Genomic DNA, 18802 nt, shown 5'->3' with positions numbered 1-18802 from the left:
ACTGCGGGCCAGAGCGCCCCAGTTCCTCTGAAACACTGCTCTGTCAAACCACGTGTGATAATTTGGGGTAAATGTAACATTTATTATAAGGATCGTGTGCTTTGGGAAGTCTGCTTGACAGCGAGGAACATTAGGCGCCGTGGCACCGGAGGACAGCGTGTTTTCAAGGCTTCATCGTTGGATTAAAAAGCCTTAACCTGCGTGAGTGCAAGGTACCCCCAGAATCAGAATCAGAAAGAGTTTATTGCCATTGTCAACTAACAAAATTCACAGCTTAACAAACAGAGGTTGTGATTGTGGAGGCGAAGGAAAGATAAAAACACATTATTTCTCAGGTGTAGAACCGTTATCAGTTTAGTGCTTTCAGCAACTTCCCCGCCGTCCATTTCATTATGGTGCATATATTTCAATGCTCAGTGTAGAATGCCAGGTTTTGTTTTTGATGTAAAATAACTTTTTTTTAATTAAATTCTTTGGGGAGGGGGGAGTACACCATCTTATAACTGAGGATGTGGTTGTGTTCAGAATCAACCAAGCACATTCAAACTCATGTTAAATAGTCAATACACTCTATCACGCTATACACGCTATAATTTAAATTGCCTCTGCTTAACCCCCAATAAAGTTCAGCTGTTCAAGTAGGCTTTTCCTGACATTTTCTCAGCCGCATCTTACGGCCAAAGCCATGATCCGCAGAGAGTTTCCAAAGCATCAAAGAGATCTCATTGTTAAAAGGAATCAGTCAGGAAGAGGATACAAAATAATTCAAAGGCTTTAGATATACCATGGAACATGGAACACATGAAGACAAGTCATTATCAAGTGGAGAAAATACATGGCACAACAGCGACATTACCAAGAACTGGACGTCCCTCCAAAGTTGATGAAAAGATGAGAGGGGGACTGGTCAGGGAAGCTGCCAAGAGGCCAGCAGCCACTGCACATCACAATAAAAACACCACACCCACAGTGAAGCATGGTGGTGGCAGCATCATGCTTTGGGGATGTTTGTCTTCAGCTGGAAGTCAAGATGGAGGGAATTATGAACTGTTCCAAATACCAGTTAATGTTGGAACAAAACCTTCAGGCTTCTGGTATAAAGTTACGATGAAGAGGACATTCATCTTTCAGTATGACAGTGACCCAAAGCATACCTCCAAATCAACAAAAGAATGGCTTCACCAGAAAAAGATGAATGTTTTTTTGGAATGGCCCAGCCAGAGCCCAGACCTGAATCCAACTGAAAATCTGTGGAGTGATCTGAAGAGGGCTGTGCACAGGAGATGCCCTCGCAATCTGACAGATTTGGAGCGTCTCTGCAAAGAAGAGTGGGCAGATATTACCAAGTCAAGATATGCTGTGCTGATAGACTCCTATCCAACAAGACTGAGTGCTGTAACAGCAAAGTATTAGTTAGTGCAAGGGTGAGCGCACATATGCAACCACATTAATTTTTTTTTTTTTTATTTTCACTCCCCTCGCCCCAAAGGATTAATTTATTTTTATTTTTTTCCAACTGAATCATACAGGTTATAGGTCACATAAAAGGCAATAAACGGCCCTTGCAGTACTCTACACCAAACTCTACTCTTTCGACTTGATAAAGATGGCGGCTGACACGCCCTCAATGTGTGTTATCCAAGAACCAAACAGACTCAATCTCATTTTTTTACATCACAAAACCTGACATTTTAACTGAGGTGCGTAGACTTTTTATATCCACTGAAAACTACAGCAAAAGACTTGGATTGTTAAAAATAAAGCTATGCCATACGTGACAAGGAAATGTGATTCCAACTGTACAAGTGCAGGCTGTGAAAACGTCAGAGGTTGTGCTTCTGCATGGAACAGCTTTGTCAATTAAATGTTCAACTGTCAACGCAGCAGCAGTCACTATTTAACTCCAACAGATGTATTTTGAAGAGTATTACTTAAACTATTTAGCAGGGCATACTGGCTGAATGAACCGTGTCAATGCACATACAATTACTCTAAACATATGGCTCGCCGCAGGAGCTGTGTCTTTATTCCAGTCATGTACAAAGTCTATCCCCTTTGGTTTGTGAATGGGAATGAGAGGAATCACTGGGTGTGTTTACAAGTGCAGAATACTTTAACTATGCAGCCTGATTAAGCCCACACAGCCAGAAGGATACAAGCAAGAGAGGAAACAACACTACTGTCTTAACTGCAAAAAAGGTGTACTACTTAACATTTTAGGCGGCTTTGAATCTGTAAGCGATATTTTAATATTTGCAATTTCCAATAAAAAATTTCAACCTTTTCTTTTTAAAATTTCTATTAACACCCATTTAAGATGATCCTGTGCCTGTATGAACACGTTTTATTTATAATTATTTACTCTTTTGAATAACATGTGAACTTCTCCCACAGGTCAGAACAGCTCTAACAGTGCCGCTGAACATCTATTCCATCTTAATACACTAGCAACAGCAGCGTAATCTTGCGTTCACACTGCGGCGTCAAAGGGTCCAGTTTACATTCAAAGACCATGTGGACGTGCATCCGGGGTGGTGCGTTTTGAGCATTTCTGCGCCGCTAATCCTGAATTTGAGCATCGGACTCAGCGTGTCACAGGCGTTTGAGCATCCAATGCAGAAAGTTAGACAAAGATGAACTTTTTTGCAGTTGACGTGGCGCAGCAAGCGAGATTACGCTCCAGTGACGTACCGATGCATTTCAGAACCAAAACAAACCCTTTACCAATAAAAAATCATCCAGACGCTCGCAAATGATGATAATCACTAAACTCTGCTCACCTCTGAAGTATCAGAGACAACCTGCAGAGCTGATCGCCTCCGTTTTTGGACTTTGCAAAGCAAATACACCAAAGCCACTCTCTCAACCTGTTTTGCCATCGCACCAAGAAGACAGCCACAACGGGAAACACAATAATAATAAAAACAAAATAATTTACTTTTATTGACTTAAATTTAACCAAGAAAGTCCCTCTGAGATGTAGCATCTCTTTTTCAGGGGACTCCTGGCCCCAGACGGAGGGAAACCTATGCAGACACAGGGAAAACTCCACACAGAAGCAGGACAAGGACCTTTTCGGAATGAAGCGAGAACACTAACCACTGCACTACCGTACCGCCCATAATAAAATAATACAATTGACATTTTAGACCACAAAGTTATTGAGTTTGATCATGTTTCTAAATGTTTTTAATTTATTGGACAGTTTGAGTGAAATTAATTAAAGTTCTGGTTATACGTATTGTTATACTTCACTTAATCTAACTGTGCTATTGTGTTGTGCAAAAAAAAAAAAAAAAAGATTTTCTCAGTAATTGTTGATGATTATTTTCTCCCCAAAGCACTAACGGCTGAGGTCCACAGATGAAATGCTACTGGACATGATTAACAAACAGGCAGGCGGTGTAAATGTCTTCCACTGTACGCTCTTGGATGACCGGTTGTAATTGATTATACCAATGTGATGCAACAAGGACCATTACTATGCTAATCCTGTGCTGCCCAGGCAATAGCAATGAGACCCGGGCTGGGAAATGGACTGAATGAATGGCTGTGTCGGTGTCTGTCCCATAGACAAGCCTCTGGCACAAAAGCGGCAGCCAGCCTTGGTCCGTTCGGCTCACACAACGTTGCTTGTCATCGAAGTGACATTTGAAAACATCCTCGCGGTGGGACAAAAGACTAAAGAGTGAGTGGGTGGATTTGTCTGGGCTGCCGCTGAAAGGGCGGTGAGAGCGCGAAACCAAAAACAATGCCATCCGAAGTCCTTGGAATATGTAATCTGCCTATTAGCTACTGTTGTTGTTAGCATTAGCATTTCAAGGTGAGAGCGGGAATAATCAGGCCCGCTTTGAAATGCAGCTGTATGAAGAAAGATTGCAGATGCGCAACGAGATTGCAGACTCTTGTTTCCATTCGCATTCCCGAGGCTCCTGCGCTGTCCACGGGGGCCGCTAGCATGTGCTGTTAAAGCTAGCTCTGGTGGAAGAATGTATGTAGCCATGTTGTGTGGATGTCAGCATGGCGCCATCTTGAGAATAGTACCATGTGGAACGTTTCTTTTCAAGTTGACACCTTGTTAACGTTAGCATATTCCCATTTTAGGTCATTACAGGCAAAGTATTAAATTGAAGACTACAAAAATAAAATAAATGACAACAATGATCACTACGGATAGCATTCTTTGTCGTAATAACATTTTGAGTGAATTTATGAAGATGTACAAAGCTATGGACTTTTAAAGGTCAAGTTTGTTCTTCTTTTCTCTATTTGGACATCCCACAATTTGATTAAATGCTCTCTCTTTGACATTTTCCAAGTTCAAACAAGTTAAAATGTGGATAAATCTTCAAGTCTGGATCACGTCAGATAAAAAAAATGTCTCTTACAAGGAAACCATTAAATATATTGTATAGTTCTCCAACATGGCATTACTGAACATGAGTGATTATTAGGGGTGTAACAATTCATCTATTTATGCGATGTATCCATATTCTTCCCTTGCTTCATCGATCTGAGCTCAGCATGTTTTCCTCAATCCATGCCAGGTATAAATACAAACTAGAAACGTCTCGCAAAATGTATATATAGGTACTCGATAAAAATCAGTTATGAATTCAAATAACATTGCTTTCCGTTCATTATTTTTGGTAAATGTTATTTAAATCAACGGTAACTCGTTGCAGCGCTGTCTTCGCTGGGGAGTTACATCAGAGCCGGAGCACGGAGAGTGCAGGGGAAAAGCAGAGATTTTAAGATGAATACTGCTTCTACTAGTGTGTGAATAAGCTTTGGAGTTTACACGGAACTTGGTTGCATAAATAAGACTGCTGCTGTGTATGTATATATCGAGTGAAATGCGGTGGGAGAAACACCAGGACGACTCTAACCTTACTCCTCACACCAGATTAAGTGAGTCAAAGGAAAAGCATTGGTGTGTTTATCTTTGATATTTTTTTTGTATTGTTAATATCATTCAGGGTCTCCAAATTGCATTACAACAACCTATTACATGATTTCAGCACAGGACTACTACTACACACTGCAGTAATGCACAGGGGCGAGGCTCTCACTGGAGAAGCCTCCATTAGCCTGCACTTCTGATGTTCATTAGGCCATTGCACATTTATAAAAGCATAACATGCGTGTGACAGTCTTTCATTTACAGAACAACATGTTAAATGTTGTGACAGTGAATCATTCTTAGATGGAGCGTGTCACTTGCTGCTCTCCTGTTCTGTTTACAGAGGCTGCAGACGTTGCGACAACGGCAAACTTTTGCAAATTCAAATGTTATTAACAAATGATAAATCTTCCATGCAGACATTGCCCTACCTATTTGAGCTCAGCTCAGATCAGACACAAAACATCCAGCTCGACCCGGCTCAAGCTCACGCAAATGTAGCGATATTATCCGGATCAAGTCCTGCACTGCATGCCTGGGCCCGACCCTGTGCAGCCTCGCACTAGATAAACCTGTGTAACTTTAAACTTTTTTTGACAATCTGTGCAGAGTTTCGGTGGCAGACTAAGCAAAAGTATTTACATGATGCTTTTGTATCTGCCGTTGTCAGAAGCACTTGCACACTCTCCCTCGCTCCCTTTTCCTCTTTAGGGCCATTTGCGTCTTCTACTTACTCCGCTCCTAAAATACTGTGCAGGTGCCAAACATTTTCATTCACGTGTCTTTTACCCTCCCATCGTGCAGAACCACTCTATTACCTTGGGTGTTATATTTTTTGTCTTCAGAGAAAAGCAGAAGATTGCGTCAGTGACTGAGCTCAGTGCGCTAGGACAGCTCCATGTGCCCAGTGCGTAATGTAGCAGCGGAGGCTGGTCCTGCACACTAAACCTGAACTGTGCAGGTTTCATCAGGCTTGGGACAAGAACCCACACTTGAATGTGGGTTGAACAACAGAAAATTTGTCGGGCCAAATAAACAACATATTACAGATTGACGGAAATGTTTTCCCAATTTCTCCAATCACAGCGACAGAACTTTAAGCACTGCAATAGCATCAGGAAAATTACATAGTACACCTTTAATTATTATCTTTAACTCTTTGGTTATCATGAATTTGAGGCTGCGTATTTATACAGCGTTAGCCAATTTTTGCTGTATATGGAACTATGGATTTGGAGTAAATGGAACAACACTGTCACCTTGTCAGCAAGATGAATTCTTGCTATTTTTTAGTGTTCATAAACTCACTAATAGGATCCATCTTGTTAGGCTCCCACTGAATTGTACAGTCCGCACCGCTGGTAAATGGGCCAATCACATGACATTTAGTGCCCCTGGCGGTTGGGGCAGAAGTCAAAACAACCGAAACAAAAAAAAAACTGGTGGCGCAGACGGCTATTTTGTCCTATTTTAGGATGAATACGGATTATTTTGTTATTATATTTATGTATATAGCACTGTGTACATTAGCACAGTAACACTTTGTGGATGAGAAAGAGGACTGTTCTTTTCTGAACACTGGATTTAACACTATTTAGATTTGTCTGCCTCTTCTGCTGTTGTGACACTTTGACCAATCAACATGAAGCATTTTTTATTTTATTTTGTGTTTTAACGAGGGCTTTCAGCGATAGCCTTCCCAGATTGATTGATGTGAAGAACTCGATTCAGAGAGAGACACAGATCAATCTGCCATGAGCCAGGTTAACAACAGTGTACAATTTCCGAGTATGTCAGAAAGGTGGAAGTATTTCAGAGAAAGGCCTTGGAATTGAAGCTGCTGGCAAAATGAACCAAAGAAAAAAGAATGTGGAAGATGAATGCTTCTCTTCAGCACCATCCACATTGGTAGGTGAGCGAGCTCCACTGCAGGTCTAATGAGCTGAAGGCTACAATGACTAACGGGCGGTGATTTGGGGAAGTCCATGTAATTTGAGACACCTGATTTCAGACCATTCATATAGTAATTTTCTCGTTAGGTGTCGCGGGTGACTGGAGCCTATCCCAATGACTTTGGGCCTTAGGCGGGGCACACCCTGGACAGGGGCCAGCACGTCGCAAGGTTAACACAGAGAAACAATTCACTCTCACATTCATTCACTACATTCATTCTGGCAGAGATTTTAATCTACAGCTTCTTAACCTTTTCACGACAAGATTGTGCTTATGTGTGCGCAGGGTCGTAACAAATGGATCCCTAATTATCACAAATTGATCCCTAATTATCACCCTATTTAAAAATGCAGTCCAATCATACATTTTCTGTACCTGAAGGAAACAAATCGTCTGTTGCTGTTAAAGGAATAATGTAGGATTTTTTGCCGATTTGAGAACTCAAGCAGAAGTGCGCATGCGCACTCCCCCCGTGCGGAAGCAGAGAAAAGCCTTGTTGCTACACGTGCGTTTGTTTATGAGCACGACGGATCGCATCGCAGCTCTCGTCTCCGTAGATTTCCGTCTCTTCTGAGCCAGCTCGAACTGTCTTTCTCTGTCTTCATTTTGTCCTGTACACTGAGGGAACTAATAGATCAATGCGCTTGGACACAGGGAAACGTGCTGCTCTCCTGGGGACGAGCCGACGAGGCTGCAGTTGAGCAGTAGGTGCCTTCTATGATTGACATGTGCTGTCCAAGGAAATGAGACAAAGATTTGGCGCCAAAAAAAAAAAAATCCTCCTTAATTCCTTTAAGTAAAAGTTATACTAGTCGCCCCTTTTTTATGTGTAACAGCTAAAAATATGCTGTTTTTGCCTTTAAGCTGTGCAACCACATGACAAATGACAGATAAAATGCAAGCTGCATAGTTAAAAGTCCACAATAAAATGTCAAAAGGGGATAAGCTGGTTAAATGCTAAAAAGTCAAATGGTGTAGGGAGCAGTGTTGCATACTCAATAGCTATTTCTCACTGACACTGAAATCCAGTTAGAGCCAAGTCTGACTCAGCGCTTCATGGCAGGATAGGGCTGCTATGGTTACGTAGCTGTGACAAGCTCCTGGAGTCCGGTGGTCCTCGCTGGATGTGAAGCATGACTTTCGGACTCATTTACATTCACACAGCCTCCGAACTAAAGTCTGAATTCTACCTGTTCTTCTTTCCACCCCCAAGTACAATTCTGTATTTTATTTTTTTCTTCCATCTGGGAGAGGTAGCGTCTCTGAGACTGTGGAGCAGGCGGATGATTCGAGAGCCGAGACATAATTTCATTTCACCAAAGGACTCTCCTGACACGAGGATCCGATGAGGACTGGCAGCACATTTAGAAGTGTGATGTGCGTCCAGGCCAGACTTCAAAAGACTCATTGGGAAATGTCATAATGGCCGTTCTCGCTCGATCGGACAGAAGTGGGCTCCTGAGCGCTGGCATATTCGTCGTAAGTGCAGACAACTACCTGTATCCAACCCACTGAAGCACTCACTCTATAGCCAAAGTCTTATAATGCATCACTCTGAGTAGAATTTAAACAAAGCTGTCCTGCTCAGAGGCTATTAGGCAGCACTCGGGAATAATTATCAAGGTGCAAAGGATTCAAAAGACACTCCATTTTACTCTGGATTTCAATAGATCCTTTGTGCGATTAATTGAAAATTTCATCTGCACTCGCACCCAGCTGGAGAAAATCTATTTCTGAGCAGTGGTTTATAAGGGAAATCTGGTGGTGTTATGAAAAGAGCTGCACACATTTGAAACGTCTGAATGTCTTCTCAGCACTTCGATGCAAAAGTACTTACAATACTATTAGCATTCAGGACAGAGGATACAGAACAACGTGATATGTAAGGGAAGAGCGGTGGGGAAAGTCAGAAGAAAAGTTTAGTCAAGCATGGTTCAGTTCAGTTGAATATTTCCATTTTGTCTTATACATGTTGTCACTTGAAAGAATGAGTTGTATGGCTTCTTCTGTAAAAACTGTAGACTTGCAAACCTTTGACAGGGATGCTCTGTCGAAGGTTTTGATTTATTTTGCAAATTAACAAAAATAAAAAGACACCTAGAAAGACAAACCTAGAAATAGTGTTTCTTCTCCTCATCTGCCTGGTTGAACTCACCCTTTTCTAGACGAGCCACCCTCATGCCTTTAAAGTAGTTGTGGCCCCACAGTCTATCTGCAAATGGAAGCGCATCAGTCCTGGACCATCTGCAGCTTGTCCATCAGAGGGAGGCGGATCTCTCCTTCACTGTGGTTCTCCCCGAGGTTTCTACTTTTTCCAACTGGGTTTTTTGTAGTTTTTCCTCGTCAAGAAGGAGAGTCTAAGGACGTGGAATGCTTTGGGACAGTTAACCATTTGCTCAATTCCTGGGAACATAAGCTTATGATTGTTTCATTGTTTGATTCTCTAAAATTCTGTTGGTAGAATCAGCAACTCTGGACTCTGTTGTAATTTTGGGCTTACAAAACTAAATTGATTTGAATTCTTAAACGACACATTTATGGCGTTTAACAACATTATTCAGTCCTCTCCCTCTGACCCTGGTTCAAAGGTCTCTTGTTTTTAAGTATAAATCTTTGGCAGATGAGCAAACTGTATGCTCACATTAGTTGATTAGGGGAAGAAAGCTTTGCCGTAGATGGAGTTACAACACCAATCTTGATAAGGAAACACATGACAGATATACAATAATGTATGGTTTCAAAGTCCTATTATCCAAACCATCCGAATTTGCACCCTCCAAAAGCTGAAAAATTGTCCTAACTTTTTCCACATAAGCAGAGTATTGTAGTTATCCAATTTGCAAACTAGATTATACAACCAAGAAAGGTTGCTTTTTTAAAAAGTGTGACATTATTGGTTCCACATGACGTCATCTGTGTCTCAAATGAGCAAGTATTTTTGTATCAATTATAATGAAAATGTAACTGGAATATTGAAAAATACAGAACGTTTTCAGTGACAAGACTAATTATCCTGTTGCATTCTAAGGTGAAGGTTCACTTTATCGACCATAGAACTGTGTCCTCTGCATTCAGTCCTCAGCTCACGGTCATGGCTACCATAGAATAGCTCGGATATTGTGCAAATGTTTTTATTAAGACATTTGAATGTCTATGTTATAACTTTGTGTACATTGCTGCGTCTTGACCAGGGCTCCATTGTAAAGAGTATTTTAGTATTATTATCTTAATGGGACTTTCCTGGTTAAAGGATAAATTCAAAAATAACTTTAAAAAATCCCTTTTGTTCATGTTTTGCATATTCATAACCACACCACACAACAACACACCATCTATAAATTCACAAAAGTCATTCTGCCCGTCTTACTGATTGACGTTATGCCACGAGAATACCAGCAGTACTGCATTACACACAATCAGTACCTGCGAGTACCACACTGTCCTGTTCCCTATAGCTCAAGCAAGACGAACAAGAGTTTGTCCTCCTCACAGTTCACAGCAGTCAGGACCTCCTTTAACATTTCTGATACGAGCCGAGAGTCGCAGCAAACACACTCAGCCGTGCAGGTAGATCCAAATCGCAGGGCACCGTACCATAGTAAATAACAGATAAGTGGGGAGGTGGGGAGATCACACAAACGCTGTCCGTAAGATGAGGATTTAAATAATTTGTCAGATCGCGCTGAAAAAGAGAAACATCACTGTCACTCAGCTGGAGGTGTGTAAACAAATAGCTCTTGCTTGTTCGAGTCTGCAGAAACGTGATCATTTGTTGAGGCTGCAAATAGGGAAAAGGGTAGAAAAGTAAATATGGCCGCGATGTGGGGATTTTCAGCACTTTAACAGATTGCATAATGGCCGATTGTTCAAACGTTATCTGTTTATTTTTACACACTGAACACAACACTGTTCTGAGCCTGCATCTGTCACTTTGGTTTGGCTATTTTCTGTTTGGATTACAGAATTCACGTCAAGTTTATTCATACTGTCTTTATTTGGTCTTATTTAAACTCAAATGAAATCATCTATTCTGCAGCACTGCATTCAGCGCTTCCATCACAATCTAATACTAGCAATTGATTAGATTTTATAATTACAGTCTTCATAATTGACCAAACAACAGTGAAATACATCATTTTCTTTAATGACTATTACATTACCAATCCTTAAGCGTGTGACCAGCGTTATGAAATCAAACTTTCTGAATGACACAGGACAGTTAATGACGTTGATATACATTGTTGTGAAAAATACATTGATAATTATGATGACTTTCCGAGCCTTGGTGAGTTATGACATAGAATGAGGTTTATTCTTTGTTACGAGCGAGAGTAAATCTTCATACATACAACAGCAGAGTGACTTTTGTTCATGTTGATTAATTTTCAAATTTGAAGACAGATACAAAGGGATTCCTGAGTGAGACTGTGGGCCTGATAAGCGTCTTCTCTGGCTCGGGTAAGACACATAATCACAAAGACAGATTTCTTTCTTAATAAGAACATTAATATTGATACATTTCCAACACAACAGCAAGACAGCTTTACTTTTTGGACAGCAGGTTAAATTAAAGAACTTGGATAACTTAATTTTGCGTTAAAAATTATCACTAGTTTTATTTCTGATTATTAGAATGTGACCTAAATATTCACGCTGATCAACAAATTGAATAATCTTGACATGCTTAATCTGGACTCTACACAGAGTAAAGAACACTCCATGTGCTGAGAGAAGAGGTTTTATGATTCAGACAGACCAGAAAGGACATTTGAATGTGTAAATGTGTTTTTTTTTTCAGGTTCAAATGTTGTAATAATCTCATATTTACAGGGCTTTTAGGGTACAATGACTCATATTTAAAAAGTATATCTAATAAGCCCTCAAACTTTATACTTAATCTGACTCAAAAGCACTGCAGTCTTTCTAAATGAAGTTAGCATAATGTAGATAAATTATTGATTTGGTTCACCTTGGATGTGGACACACTTAACATTTTTATATCCTGACCTTTGACAAGCATTTTAATGACTTGAAATTATGAATATTTTTTAGATTGAATGAGGCTACCTTTATAAGTAGTTTCATTAGCCTTGAGTATGAATTATTCTCTTGCAAACTATAATGCACATAATAATAAAAAAGTGTGCACTTTTGCTTACCAGAAACATTTTTGCACTTGTTTAGTTGCCTATTTCTTTCATTTTTGATGTATAACCATGGCAACAGTCTTTTAATGGCTCATTCACTACAGTAATCAACAACATAACAGTTCTTTTGTGATTACTACGGTGTTGCTTGAGCTCTAATGTGGAGCGTCTGACCTTGGAGTGAATTTGCTGCTCTCTTGTTGGGGATTGGAAACTTTTAAATCAAAATGAGTTATTGCTTTTTTCAGTTGCTCTTTAATATTTGTCTTTTCAAACAATACCTCCTTGTGGCTTGACCAAAAATAGACAGAAAACGTCATGAGACCAATCAGTGTTTCTTAAACCGGTCGGCACTGAGGCCCAAAACCGAGGAGCCCCGATGTATCAATATTGGATTAAGAATATTATGGGTCATATTTTGGCGGTTCCTGTTATCTTTAAAAAAAAAAATTGACATGAAATCAAAAGTGTCAAAACTTTTCAGTCTTCTCTGATGTGAGCTTTTGCCCCACGTTTCCCCTCGCTCATGGCTCATTAAAACATCAAACGTCTGAGAGAGAGGGAAAGGCCTGTGTTATGCTGTGTGCGTAATACCTTTCCCCTAAGCAAAAATGTATTTTTTCAACAAATTGTTGCATGAATTACAATTGTTTTTTTTAATCAAAATATAGCAATCTAATGAATGGTTTATAACGATAAATGTTTCAAATCAATATTTGCATATGTTCATTTGTCTTCATACTAAAAAGTCATTCAAGTGGGGAATACAAAGCAGGCTTGTCTCCATGCAGATGTCAATACTTTGCTTCATGTTCCACAGTATTGGTATGGTATTAAACATATCCTTCTTGCATCAAATCAATGACAGGGCTCCATAACCTCTCGGCAAACATGCATTCATACTATGAAAGGAACACCTAACCACACAACGTTGGGACATTCTATGCGATGGTTTGGTTTTGATTGACTTTGTATCTCAATATGTGAGTCATGATTTGAATACCATTTCGGCACCACTTTACAACAACTACACCTTAATTATCCTTAATTATGCATGAACAAAGACATATTTCATAATGAACAAATAGTTTATTAAGAATTATACAGGCTTAATAAAGTCCTACTTGATTAAGGGTTAGGGTTAGGAGTTTCAATTCAGGTATTAAGTAGTTACTAAGCCTGAACCTTAATAAACAACTTGTTGATTATGAATTAAGTTTTTATTCATGCTTTATTAAGATTAAGTTAAGTGTATTCAATATAAAGTGTAACCACGATTTCTACAATTTGTTTATATATATATATCTATGACAATATAAAACAATGGACACATCATTTTCTATTTCAACTCAATTATGTCTATGTTCCTTTTAATTCATGAAAGGTAAGACAGCAATTCTCAATCTTAAGAGGTGAGGTCAGTGACTTCTCCCCTCACAATGTAATAGGAATGGAAATGCAGCATTGGCAGAGAAGACTAGTTGGTACTGAGTCAAATTAGCACAGTGGAGCCGAGAAGCGCCAACGTTTTTTCTGCAAGGTTACTCACACATAATTCATAAGTGCTAATTGCTGCAAAAGTAGCTGGTGGTGTCAGAGGAGGACTCTGCTGCTGTCAGTATAGAGAAAGATCCTAACATGGAGCTGAATAGAAGATTTAAATTAATGGGGAACTTACTGTCTATATGTTACTATTTAAGAAGGGGATACATTAAAGGGGAGCACATCAAACGGTGTTCTTTTTTAAAATAATGTATTATAATTCTTTATTTGTTTTTTTCTTTTTTACTATCATATTGTATTTGTCATGTAAAAATGTTCTTGGTTACTTACAAATCAGGAGCTATTATAATCAAGAAATAAAACAAAGCACCAACAAATACAATACTTTTACTGAAATCTTTATCAAAGCATATAAATCGGAACTCTCAAGAGGAATCATATCTAAAGTATATGGATGTATCAATGACATGGACAGCCAATCCACTAAATATATTAAAAGTAAATGGGAAAAGGAAGGTAATTTTGTTTTGATGAATGAGGAATGGGAATAAATATGTAAATCACAGTGGAGGACCACAAAGTCCCATGTTTGGAGGGAATTTTGTTGGAAAAATGTGACCCGTTTTTTCATAACACCATGTCAGAGTGCACATTATTCACAGGGAGAATGCTGGAGAGACTGTGGTTGCTGGGAGGCAGATCATTACCATGTGTTTTGGGAATGTGCTGTTGTGCAGAAATACTGGACACAAATTAACAAAGCAATACAGACTATTTTTGACACCCCTATCCCACTCAAATTTGGAATTATGTATTTTGGTCTCATAACTCCTGGCATGAACATAATGGATGGATATCTATGGAGCATACTTTTGGCCGCCGGGAACAAGGCAATAACAAAAAAAGTGGATGACCCAAGCTGCCCCGACGGTGAAGGACTGGACGGACATCATAACTGACATACGCAACATGGAAAAAATAACCGCCAGACTCAACTTGAAAATGGACAAATTCAACAAGCAATGGACAAAATGGGACTCATACTTCTTGCCATAAGATGCTTTAACCCCTTTTTTCGACTAGATGCAACCTAGTTCACTTTCTGCTAACCCCTATCATTTACATATTTTGAATTTGCGATGTCCGACTCAGCCCTACCCCCCTTTCCTTTTTTTCCCCTTTCTTTTCTCTTTTCTTTTTCTTTTTTTTCCTTATTCTTATTATTTGTTTTGTTTATTTGTATTATTTATTACTCTAATATAAGCATAAGAGAAAATGTATGTACGCATAAGTGAACTTAAATTTGTACATGTATGTATAAATATATATATATATATATATATATATATATATATATATATATATAATTTTATTTTTTTTCTTCTCCTCTCATTATTTAATTTTCTTCCCTAAACCTTTAAATAGGTGATTTTGTGTTATGTAATTTTTGTTTAAATAGTAAAAAATAAAATAAATGTTCTTGGTTATCAGCAGCAATTAGGCAGTGTAATAAATGGGTTAGAGCTTAGATTATCTTTTATTGTCACCATAGGGGAATGTGTCCAGTGCATTTGACCCATCCTTCAATCAGTGCCACTGGGGCCACCTGTCAGGAGCAGTGGTCCCTACGTCCCAACCCATCTCTAGACTACCTTCGCTGGACGATTTTTACCTATTGTATGGCCAAAGACGTCTTATTATATATTCTATTATATATTCCCTGTGGAGTTCCACAAGGGCCAATTCTTGAACCTCCTCTTTTTAATATTTAAATGTCTCTTTTAAAACATTTTGATGTTTCTTATCAGTCGTATGCTGATGTATGCTCAATTATGCATTTCTGTTTTACCCTCCAATCTTAGCTCGCTGAATGACCTTTAAAACTGTACCTCCATCATCAAAACCTGGATGAGCCAAAACTTTTTCCAACTAAATGACAACAAAACAGACATTTTGGTAATAGATCCAAAGGTATTAAGGCAAAAATTAAACTCACAACTTGACTGCCTTATCATTTATCTGAGCATGTGAAAAATGTAGGTATAGGTATCTAAAACACATCCATTTATGATTTCTTATATCAGAAGTCTCCGATCCAAACCTGAAACCAGAAAAAGCCGATTATCTTTACACTGGACTCACTTAACATTAACTACACAACCTCCAGCTCTCAAAACACTGCAGCTAGGATTTTAATAAGAACAATTCGAACACATTACAAAATTTTATTCTCACTTCATTGGCTGCCTGTTAAACAAAGAACTGATTTTAAATGCTGTTTTGGTGAGGGTGTCTTCACTGTCAACGGCCAGTTCTCTGGAACTCTGCCCACTAACATAAAAAAGGATGAGACTTTTGGCTGGATTTAAAGCATGTTTATTTTCACAAACTTTTAGTTGATTTTAACTTTTAAATTATCACATTATTTTACCCTGTGCTCTTGAAATATATTTGTTGAGTCTGTTTACCATCTTCAAATATTATGATGTTTTTCATCAAAACAGCTAATGCCAAAGTCTAAATCAGCCTTTATGTTAATGTATGGAAATGCAGCCTCCTGGACTGTAGAAGAAGACACTTCCGCCGTGCTCAGTTGCCCTAACCCCCCAGAGGCAGCCTAATAAACACAGTGGCGCTTCTGTTTACATTTCCCAACCTGGTGCTTTTCTTGACATCTGCAATTATCGGCTGAACCGGGCTCTCCCTTTGGCCCCGCTGGTTTCCCGAGCCGCCCGTGCGTTCCCACCCACCGACGAGCACTTGATTTAAAGTGGCCTGCGAGCGCTGATTTATGCCTCTGCTGATGATAGGTGTCCACATATTGTTTTGTCGATACAGCTGAGACAGTTCAAGGTCACAGCGCGGTTATGTATTCCATCACTGCGTCTTCCTGGGGAAAGCAAAACTGTCAAGAAGTCTGCCATATGTGAGCTGGCTGTGCTCTGAAAAATATATGTTTACATACTGTATATTAGAGCATAAAGGCAGCTGCTTGGGGATTAGAAATAAACTAAAAGAAAAAACATTACTGATTTACATATAAGAAGACATATATAATGTATATTGTAGAATTTATTGTAGAATACAAAGTGACCCAAACCTTAAATACAGTATATTTAAAAACATGTTGCCTATTAAGTTTTGTGGAAAAAAATTCAGATGTAGAAGTTTTATCTTAAATATGGGATATGTTGCAAAGGAAATATAAGAGTGGATTGCAATTATATACTTGGAGCTATTTGCGAGTCACGGCGCGCTTGGGGTACACTTCATTAACCAGGACATTTTAAGCTTGCTGATTAAAAAAAAAGTAAGTGATGTTCTTTTTAGACAAAACTTGGCACAGGGCCTCGGTGACAGAGGAGGTTCATCTGTTTTTTACTCTAACACAAACTACAGTAAGGCGGCAGTGATTCAATCTGACAAGCTCCTGGGGAATCACAGTGGTTGATTTTAATCACACATTATAGTTGTGGCTAACTAACTAAAAATCTAACTTTAATTGAAAATGCTTCAAACGTACTTTCTAGCACAGCAGGTGCAAGAAGTGCTATTTGAGTACTTCTGATTGAAGAACTATAGCAAAAGCCTTTGTGAAATGAGAGTACAATAAATTCTATATTTTAAGAACAAATTTCTTTTAATGTATTTAATTTAATGTAGTATTTATGATATGATGAAACCAAGTTGTATATAATCTTAATTTATGTATTAGGCTTTCGACCGCCATCGGTCACTCATAGAGCTTTTACATTAAGGAATCACTCAGCCATTCGCTCATACATTCAGTGGAGGCAGTGACATGTGAGGCAAAGCGATACAGCAACATTGTGCCCCCGTGTGAGCTGTGATTTAACTACCAACCTTAATGAATCAATGTGTGAGAATAAACCTGAAAAGATGTGTTGATGTTGTTGCTTGCCTGCTTGGGTGACCAGACATTAATTTGTACATTTTTGTTGTAGTAACTATAATAATCCCTAACCCTAATTAAAAAAGAGACAGAAACCTCTAGTGTAATCTCCCGACACAGATCGACACAGGAGACACTCAAATTCTGGATTGCAGTTGGCTGTGCATCTTAATTTCATCTGGTTTGAAGACAGTGGGGTGAAGATTTTAAGCAGTGAGAGGATTATTGTTTGAAAGGGAAGTTAAAGAAGCAATTTTTATGAAAACAGAAATGTTGGTTAAATTTGGCAGTAGTGCGCTCTCCCCTTGGTGTTGGTGCTTAACAGCGGTGAGGGAGTTTCAGTCAGATTACAATCGAACTGGACAGTCCCTAACAAGTCTAACAGGTAAACAAACACAGGTTAATTTATGGTGAAACTCAGTCAAGTTTCTCAGACTGAAAATTACTTTTGGTTGGAGGTCTAAAAGGTTTGTTTTTTAGAACATTGTCCAGATGACAACCTTTACAAGTGTTTCTATGATGGATCACTCCTGGGTGAATGAAGGATTACACCAGTTTCCTTCCAAACAAGGGTATAAAGTGATAACTACACACTTTTGTATTTCATTTATGGTCCATTCACTTGTTGTGCAGTACTTGAACCCTAAACAAGATATGTAGAGACATATTTTAGCACATTCTTGATGCATAGTTAAAATATCATCTATATTGTTATCAAGATAACCCCCCAAAATATTGAGATATTCAGCCCTATTGGTAACTGTGCTCACATGTTGTGACCTATTGTTATCCCAGTCTCAGTCCAGAAAATAATATTAAAATGTGTCAGCTTTTGGGCAATAAAACAGCACACCAACTGATTTGAAGGCATTCCACATGAAGGCAACATTTAATCTCCAAGTGTTCAGTTTAGGAATGTAAAGTACATCTACAGGTGGCTGGGGTTACTTAGCTTCACCCCAGTGTAGTCACATAGCTGCTTACCTGCTCTCCAGGGCCACATTGCTGCCCAGGACCCAGCTGTCCTGCAGCTGGACACATTCCGCCGTGCTCTGCAGGTGGGCCAGGCCGGCTGAGGGCGGCGGGCTCGGGCTCCTCTGATTGGCCAGTGAGCTGCGACTCAGGGACGTGATGGACGGGTGCTGCTTGTGCGGGGGCGGGACTGGAGGCAGAGGGGGCGGGCCTTGAGGACTGGACAGATGGTCACCTACAACAATAATAATGTGTAGTTCAGAATACATGTTTTAAAGCTGCATTAGCCCATTTAAACTTAGTTCCAGGATGGTGACAGATGAAATACCATAGCAATAATAAAATATACTTCTTCTGGACAGCTTAGTAGGGCTGCAAAATATTATTATAAAGTGCGATATGGGGATCAAG

General features: G+C 39.3%; 2 protein-coding genes across 8 annotated transcripts in view; one reads left to right on the top strand and one right to left on the bottom strand.

Annotated features, from left to right (window-relative positions):
• The window catches only part of elovl6 (ELOVL fatty acid elongase 6), a 557878-nt gene that overhangs the window by 324253 nt on the left and 214823 nt on the right, over positions 1-18802 (top strand). The window lies entirely within an intron of this gene.
• LOC140348922 (teneurin-3) overlaps positions 1-18802 on the bottom strand; it is a 263968-nt gene that overhangs the window by 154893 nt on the left and 90273 nt on the right. For all 7 annotated transcript variants that reach the window (XM_072435086.1, XM_072435102.1, XM_072435094.1 and 4 more), the window contains one exon: positions 18404-18626. In XM_072435086.1, the coding sequence (XP_072291187.1) occupies positions 18404-18626 (223 nt within the window). The remainder of the gene's footprint in view (positions 1-18403; positions 18627-18802) is intronic.

Source organism: Eucyclogobius newberryi, unplaced genomic scaffold (assembly GCF_026437365.1).
Source record: "Eucyclogobius newberryi isolate DKJ021-1_F unplaced genomic scaffold, fEucNew1.0.hap1 SCAF_11, whole genome shotgun sequence".
Classification (NCBI taxonomy): domain Eukaryota; kingdom Metazoa; phylum Chordata; class Actinopteri; order Gobiiformes; family Gobiidae; genus Eucyclogobius; species Eucyclogobius newberryi.
Note: the sequence above shows the minus strand (reverse complement) of the source record. Positions and strands in the feature narration are given on the sequence as shown.